At 32.6% G+C, this 8,687-nt stretch overlaps 1 protein-coding gene across 2 annotated transcripts in view; it reads right to left on the bottom strand.

Annotated features, from left to right (window-relative positions):
* Nucleotides 1-1,187: 1,187 nt before the first annotated feature.
* LOC106475563 (protein SMG9-like) overlaps nucleotides 1,188-8,687 on the bottom strand; it is an 18,662-nt gene continuing 11,162 nt past the window's right edge. The window contains exons 7-13 of one of the 2 annotated variants that reach the window (XM_013936242.2): nucleotides 7,319-7,420; nucleotides 6,971-7,056; nucleotides 6,361-6,461; nucleotides 4,959-5,066; nucleotides 2,492-2,590; nucleotides 1,932-2,052; nucleotides 1,188-1,646 (exon numbers count right to left, since the gene is read on the bottom strand). In XM_013936242.2, coding sequence (XP_013791696.1) covers nucleotides 1,568-1,646; nucleotides 1,932-2,052; nucleotides 2,492-2,590; nucleotides 4,959-5,066; nucleotides 6,361-6,461; nucleotides 6,971-7,056; nucleotides 7,319-7,420 — 696 coding nt within the window. In that variant the 3' untranslated portion in view covers nucleotides 1,188-1,567. Of the gene's footprint in view, nucleotides 1,647-1,931; nucleotides 2,053-2,491; nucleotides 2,591-4,958; nucleotides 5,067-6,360; nucleotides 6,462-6,970; nucleotides 7,057-7,318; nucleotides 7,421-8,687 lie in introns of those variants that run through there. The other variant, XR_002608912.1, reaches the window with a different exon arrangement.

Genomic DNA, 8,687 nt, shown 5'->3' with positions numbered 1-8,687 from the left:
ATACAACCTTTGGAATACACTGAAGAAACAAAGATCAACAACAGTTACTAAACATACAAGACTCGGTAACTACCATATGGTAAAATGGAATAATACTGAATAGGATATGAAAAATAAAAGAAACCAACCAGATGTACTAGCAGTGATTGGCTGGATTGTCATTGGAATTTTTCAGATCAAGTAGAAATAAAAAAACAAACTATTTTCCACATTTCTGAATTCAATGTTAAGTTACTTTTTTACAGGCAGTAATGTAGTGTAAAACTGAAGTTAGTCTATCAAATGGCTATTAAAAAATATTTTAAATATGTAGACATACACGTCTTTGGGCAGCTCTTCTCAAATGGTGCATTAGAAACCAAAGCATCTGACCATCTTGTAAATCGGGTCCATCGTTGTTCCGTTCTTCTTCTCTTTCCTTCATGTTTCTACTAATAATCTACAAATAAAGGAATTAACATATTTATAATTATTATCAACAACTTAAGAGTATTACTAATTAGAAATGATTAAACCAAGTTATTAATCTCTGATCAAAATCCTTAGTAATGAATATAGCTCATTTATTAACTTCTCACTTGTTCTTATTCGTAATATCCATCAGCTGTAATCCCAATAGTATCTCAAGATTATACCAGCATGAATTTGTTAGTTCTAAATCCACATTCTGATGCTTATAATAGTAATAGATATATTGAACACACGAACACGTTTCTTTATGCACTTGACAACAGTATATACAAAAGTTAACAATCAAAGAAAGCCCATTAAACAGGTGTGGCAACGTTATGTTAGAGCAACTTAACATCCAAGATAAATTACGAAGTATACGTACCCATGAGTAGAGTTTCGAAAAAGTTTGAATGGGTACTGAAAGAAATTATTACAATTACCAAATGTACGACAAGCTTTCGTTACTTATCATCGAATGTTTACCCACAAGTACTTTATTTTTTTAGGCTCGCAGACGAGGACAACAGGATGAAAGTTCAGACAGTGATTCTGAAACTAGCGAGAGCGAAGATGTAGACACACAGTCCTCCATCCAGTGTGCCCAATCATAATTGGGACCTTGGTGTATACAGCTGGTTGAGAGATGATATAAAATTTTACTTTACATTTTGTGTTTTAATATAAGGATAATATATTTTGAATACTGTAATATTTCTCTAGCAGTGCCGATTTTCTGTGAAGTTAATAGTTTTAGATTAATAACAATTTACTAAGTGCTTCAGCAATGAAAATGTAGTGGACTTGTGTATAAAGGTCATATTTAATTATTACTTATGGTGTTAGTTGCAAGCTTTCATGTAACTACCTTGTACAGTGAATTGGAATATTATTAAGTGTAAAAAAAAAAGAGGTATTGTTTTTTAAGATTTACACTTACGTTCAATATGTTAAATTACTATTTTGAAAGATTTTATTGGTAGTGTACAAATTATAAAGGGTTTCGATACAAAATAAAAACAAAGTGCCATTGTGAAATTACTTATTATTTTAGACAGGCAGTACAAATATATATATATATATACAAAATTTGAAAATCTTACGTTACATTAACTTCTTAGGGTAGTAACCTCCCATACTCTAGAAACAGAGAAGACTTCTTCACAGCTTCCCACATACGGGCAGCGTAATGAAACCTGGAGATATATAATAAATTAAGAGTGATAAGAACACTGCAAGATTGAAGATCTTAATTAGCTAAACAGACATGCTATGTATTCAGTAAAATTTAATAACAATAACACTACAAAATACATAGTGTGCCGACGAAAATATTATTCAATTTACGAGAACAAAAAAAAACTTTCAGTTCATGTTATTTTTTGAGGGTCTGTGTGTCACAGGACGCGATACTGATTTCAAAGTATCACGTTTTTTTTTTTTTTCCTACATAATTTCGTAATAATTCCAAATTTTCTTACCAGTTTTTCTCAGACAAAGCAGTGTGTGTTAGAGTACTGCGTGGCACCGACATTAACTGTTGGGTTAAGGACCTTCCCAAGCTGTTGAATCCTGGGTGACCTCTATAGTTGGGTAAAACACCTGCAAAGGAAAATAAACACAAGAAATCCATCACTATCTTTTCTCATGTGTCACTCCATTTTGTTTCTTCACCAGAGATAGCTGAAGGTTTTTGATAATGTAATGATATCACATTATCAAAAACCTACAGCTTCTTCTAACTAACCAAGAAATTACAATTCAGTCTCTTGTACTACTTCTTTAAGTTTATATCTGCAAAGACCACAAGGTGGACCTACTGCAGTGCTGTAAACTGTTTCAACAAAAAAACCATGAATTTAGCTGAGCTGCAACTGTTGCAAAAAACAGTCCAGTTTACCTATACATTAACTATTTTGAGGGTTTAACCCTCACCACTTACACTTCGACATAAAATCTCACGTTTTTGTGATAAAATTTTTACAGATGTGCAAGGTAAATAAATAGGCTTAATGAAGGATCTATAATTTTTCACACAAACCTTTTTCTTCTGCTTCTCTCTCGGGTAAAAGAAATAAATTAGCTACTTCCATGTGCAAACTTTCATCTTTGATGGGAATAAACTCCATCCAGACTGACCCTATTAAAGAGATTTTAAAATAATGTCTAATGAGCATAACTGGGTACAACATGGTGCACTAGCTACCAACATCAATGGTAGCGTAAAAATGTTTTATAGAAGTAAGAAAAAAAAAAACATACAATAAATTTAGGCTGTGGCATCAATCAGAAGCTATTGTTACACTTAACCTGAAATATTTTTTCTTGCACAGGCAGCTTGAATATATAAATATAATCCAAGCCTTTTTCACCACCAGAAAGCATGATGTTTTTGATTTTATAAATTTGAAACTTATGGCTGGTTTTGGAAGATGTTAAATATTAGATGAGCAGTGCTTATATTTATTTGTGGGTTCTTAAAATTACCGTATTCACTCGTTAGCATTGTGGCCCTCTGATCACTAGTCAACTAATCTATTGGTTTGTCAGTTCTTGTGAATGATAGTTAATCATAACTACAATTCACTTAATTAATCCAGTTGATGCTATAATAGTTGTTTGTTTTATAAAAAAAGTGTCTAAACCACAGCTGGCCTGAGTGACACATTATAGTCAATATTCTTAGATTAAACCCAGCTTGAGAAGTAGGATTAGGACGTTTATGTCCTTTGGATATTGGGTTAATAAGTTAACCACATGTAGAAACTGCAGAGAAATTTAAAGTATCCTATACCAGTTAAATTTTTGTGTGATTTTTATGCTTTTAGAGATCAATGTAACTAACAAAACCTATTAGTAAAATACTTGTGTGATGAGTTATATACTAAGAAACTTGAATTTTATTATGCTTGTGTAGATGTTGAGATTGTTAGCTTTAGCATAGAGATTAAATTGGTAATTTTTTTGTCTTAGCTGTATGTATTACACGTGTAAGATAGTTTTTGATGTTTTACCTTTTAACACATATGATTTTAATTGTCTAAGAAACGCACAAAAATTATGCCGTGTTACGTTTTGATAACACTAGAATAATCAAAATATTTTGATGGTTCAAACAGCCAGACATTTTGAAATATTTTTCTAGCTGTTAGACTTCCATGTATGAACAAGCAATACAGAAACCTGTGCACCTGAATTTGGGTTTAGATTGCATGTAACCTATGGACTCGTGGGATACCCGACACAGAAGAAGCCTGATTAGCTTAGCTAACATAATACTACTGTTTTTCCCTTCCAGTTTTTTTTTGTTGAAACTGTTCTCTTAACCTACTACACATTCTTATATTTGCAAGTTTTTAGCACCATAGGTGTCACTCTTTCTTGACAAAATTTTCAGTTTCTCAGTCATATATATATATATATATTAACAAAACTGGTAGCAAATACAGGGGTCCAGACCCCCCCTTATTGGGAAAACTTTTTTCTAAAAGGACAGATGGCAAAATCGACCTAGAAAATCCCAACTACACCCCATTCCAGAAAAATTGGGATATGACACATTCATTGTTATTTGTTACCATTTACAGGGTGGTAAATCATGCATGACTAATGAGAACGTAGGCAAGAATTGTGGGAACACTGTCCCAGTGTGCTGACTTTGCTCTGAAACTAATTCCATAAAGAGATCTAAAGACATGTACTGGCTCTACCCACAGCATTTAGTGATAGATGGCAGTAATACCCAGTTAATGGAAAAACTCTGCCTAAATGCTGTAAAACATAAAGTTAAGTTTTTGTTCAGCTTGCTCACCCTGAGACAGGATAACCACCACGAAAGTTAAAGATCAGAATACCACAGTTTCACCTATGTTTATTGGTCAGTTTTTATTCAGCTTGCTCACCCTGAGACAGGATAACCAAGAAAGTTAATACCACAGTTTCACCTATGTTTATTGGTCAGTTTTTATAGTAAATGTTGTTTTAAGCAAATGGCATAAAATTACTCAATACAACACAATATGTGGACCCCTCTAGTCATGAACAGTACAAAAACAAGTTAGTTATTTCAGGGTTAAGTTATAGAAAGAGTGGTTAACACTGTTCATGTTTCTTGCACATCTAACAGCAGTATTTAAGGCATATCTTCAAGATAGGCAAAATATAACATTCCAAACTGACGTTTCTAGTTCTCGCATGTACATGTTATAATAAAATAGTCATAAGCATCTCATATTTATGACTACTTTTGTTGTATACATATTTATCTATGAATGAGTATCTGGCAGTATTTTTTAGAAAGGGGTTCCAACTTACATAAGTAAATTAATTCAAAACTTTCCAGCAAGTGCGATATTTTTGAATAAATCTAATTTTACCCAATTAAAACTAGGCACGTTTTTTTTTTAAATTATCTACAATTTACATAAACTACAGAATTGTAGGAAAATTAAAATCACATTTTTTCTTCATAAAAATAGAACAGAGCATTAGAAATAATTTTAACTCGCCTGTGTGTTTCAGTTTTGAATTCTGAAAGACGTTTAACAAAAGTTCCTCCATGTCGCACACCGTGGAAGGTGAAAAATCTCCCCGCTGGCATTTGTTCTGTAAGAACACTGCATAAGAACAACATTATCTTAAGAAGTGCATGACAAGAAATAACCAAACTATTCTGAACCATCAATTAAACATTTAAAAGCCCCATTTTTAATTAATTATGTTGTATCGAAAGCAGGTTAAAATTAATCACAATGTTCTTTCTGATGATAACTTATTATAAAATGTGAACACAAAAAACCACAATAACAGCTAGTTAAAACTGAACTTTTGAGGGGAGTAAATGAAATTATGAGGTATTAGAGAATATATAATATGTGGGGTTAAATAAAATACGAGACATTTAACTAATAATGGCTGAACTATTGTAGAAGCAAGATCTAAAATATAATTTCAGTAATTGTTAACTGTGTTATGTTTAAAATATTTTTAAGTACACAATGATTTATCATTTCAGCTTGTACATATTTAATATTCATAGTGCATAAGCAGTCTTAATTAACACAAATTATCTTGAATTAAAAATACCTATACAATCTAAAACTAAATTATTAACCTGGTAGTTTCTGCTCATAATTTCAACGAATAATAGATTGAAATTAGCTTAAATGAAAAAACTGTGTTGAAAACTGTTTAAAGGGGTGACAGTGGAAATCTAGTTGCAAGGGTGAGCTTCTAGTTTCAAAATTTCTGGCATGTCTAATTTGAAAACTGCCCCCAAATAAGTATAGACGTTTCCAGACCCGTTACTTTTTATACCTGCAACTTTATTTTTATTTTCTTAGTGCAAAGCTACACAATTAACTATGTGTACTCTGTTAACCGCAGGCAATATTTAGCACGTACCCACTGGGAAACAATAAGCTTGCTACTATAAATAACTGCTACAACCTAGTTTTAATGGAAAAAAAGAAAAGATTTTAACTTGTATTAATTTCCAAATGTCCAAGTTTAAATGTAAAATATCCTCTTAATTAAACAAGCTTGCGATACACGAAAGACCAGATCATTCCGTATCTTTTATTATAAACGTTCACACGATACATGCCACAAGCATACTGTGTTTAAAACTGCAGGAAGAAAAGAAAACTGAATCCAATGACATACCTCCCATGTCCGAAAGTTTCATATATATATGTTCACACATGCAAGACCAACTATACATATGGGTACGGCAGATATTGTGCGATTAAAATAATACGATACACTCTTCTTTTAGAAAAACCCTAGGGGGACTAAATGAAAAAATTTAGTGCTAAAAATGTAATTGGCCTAAAACTAATGTCTCATGACAAGTATAATTAAAACTTCACAAGATGTAAAAAGGACAATAAAGCTAAGGACGACAAGTACCTAGGTGGGGATAGTAGTCCGTAGTATCTTCTATGGAAGCAGATAACTCGTGAGGGTTTGTTGGTGTTGCTGGCTTTAACATCTCAGCAGACTGAATGAACCTGAAACAAATGGGTAGAATGTTTCAACAGAATTACTACACACATACACTGGCATACAACAGTCCTTTCCCTTTCGTTAGAGCAGTAAGCAAGGTTTCCATTACTTTGATACTTGTGGTTATATACAAAAAAATTTTGGAATCTGGAGTTTAAGGCACCGATACAAAAATTAAACACATTTATATTTTTAACATAAAACAACACACTTCCTGCTGTTTCTTCATTCTTGACAATATTTCAAAATATTTGCAGTATACTTTTATAAATAACAATCGTGTATGAAGTGACAATGTTAACAATATTTTCACTTGCTCAAACTAATTTCATTGCTTTACAAATCTTAATAATTTAACAAACAACGATTTTTCGAAATGTCTATCAAATAAACTGAAGTTTACAAGTCGTTGTAACGTTCTCCAGTGATTAACTTGTTTTACAAAAAAAAAGCATTTTGACTTTAGTTAATGAATACAAAAGAAGGGAGTTAATTTAACAATTTCATAACTTGCCTGAGAAGATTGGGATCGGTGAACCAATCTTGCACAAGAATGACCGTGTGACAAACAGTCAAGAGAAAAGCAGTTATCTGTAACGACTAAAGCAAAAAAAATCATTTATGAATTAATAACCTGCACTGTGAATATAACAGTGAGTTTTCAAACTAAATGTAACGAGATGATAAACAAAGCAACATCATTATTTGTATCACCTGTATAGTTGTAGAATACAAACAGCAATAGGTAATAGAAGAATACTCTTATAACGCACAGTGCCTATTACTACTACTAAATCTGATTAGAAACACAATCTCAAGCAAAAATATTTGATCAAAACTTTCATATTACACTGATCAGTACCTGAATTTGGAGAGCATTTTCAGTTGCTCTATAATCTGTTCCACAAGGGATTTTTTTCTCAAACTGAACCATGTGATCCATTACTGAAGCACTAAGTAAAGGCTGAAAAGAACACAATAATCAGAAACACTTTATCTTACAGCAAACCTAAAAATTTCTCAACATAAATGGAAGTTAAAAAAAACACGTCAGAATAACACTTTACTCGTGCAGAGAAAATTACTTCTTAAGTTGACAGGCCGGAAAATTATACAGAAGTATCAAATATTTAGGAATTTGGTTACAAGAGAAATTAGAAAATCATAAACAGCTGAATGTTAACATTAGAATTAGTGGTAAAGATGTTTTAAGTACTTTAAAGGCAGGAGAAGCACATGTAAAAGGCTTAGCCTCCTGAAAACAGATGGTTCATTTCTGACTGCTGGAGGGGCACCCCCCGTCCTCCCGAACACCTATCATGGACAAACAAATAAAATGCCCTTTAAAGAGCATTATTCACTAACTCAAAAACAGTATATGTAGCAGTCTACCCAAACAAAAGACCCATGATCAGAGGTAGGCAAACTTATAAAATGGAGATTATGCCCCTAAAAGATGATGGCATTAAGATTTTAGCTGAAAACTAAAAGATAGCTGAACTTTTAAATATTTTCTGTTTTTAAAAGAAGAGATATCAGCATTGTTCTTGACCATGAACATTCTATGGAAAAATGTTATAACTGACCTGAATCATTTGAATATTAAATCCTTAATAGTAAATACGAAGATTTAGAGATTAAAAACAGATAAAGTACCAGGACCTGACACGGTGGTTTTTATTATTTTAAAAGAAGTCAAAGGTCAGATACGCAAGCCCTTATCACATTTTTGATAAAGTACCAGAACCTGATGTGGCCTTTTCTCTGATTTTAAAGAAAGTCAAAGGTCAGATATGCAAGTCCTTCTCACATTTTTGATAGATCAACAGACAGTGGGTAGGTGGCTGAAGATTGGAGAGATGCTAATTTTACTCCTATTCTTAAAGAGGAAGACAATGTTTGCCCTGGAATTATAAGCCAATTAAATTTACGTCCAGTGTTATTTTTAATATGCGACAATCAACTTACATAACGAGTCGCTAAAAACAGTAGTGGAGGTTGGTACTTTAGAAGAAACAATGAAGGGTGTGTTTAACTTTTCTCAAGGAGGGGGAAGAGGTTGACTTTGAAAGACAACACGGTCTCTTGTCATCAGGATGTTATGTTACATGCATGTACCAGACACTATTGACTAGAAGAAACAATGGTGTTTAACTTTTCTCAAGGAGGGGGAAGAGGTTGACTTTGAAAGACAACATGGTCTCTTGTCGTCAGGATGTTATGTTACATGC

The sequence above is a fragment of the Limulus polyphemus genome, unplaced genomic scaffold (genome assembly GCF_000517525.1).
Source record: "Limulus polyphemus unplaced genomic scaffold, Limulus_polyphemus-2.1.2 Scaffold8807, whole genome shotgun sequence".
In the NCBI taxonomy this organism is placed as follows: domain Eukaryota; kingdom Metazoa; phylum Arthropoda; class Merostomata; order Xiphosura; family Limulidae; genus Limulus; species Limulus polyphemus.
The sequence above is the reverse complement of the archived record's forward strand: the minus strand, read 5'-3'. Positions and strand labels throughout refer to the sequence as shown.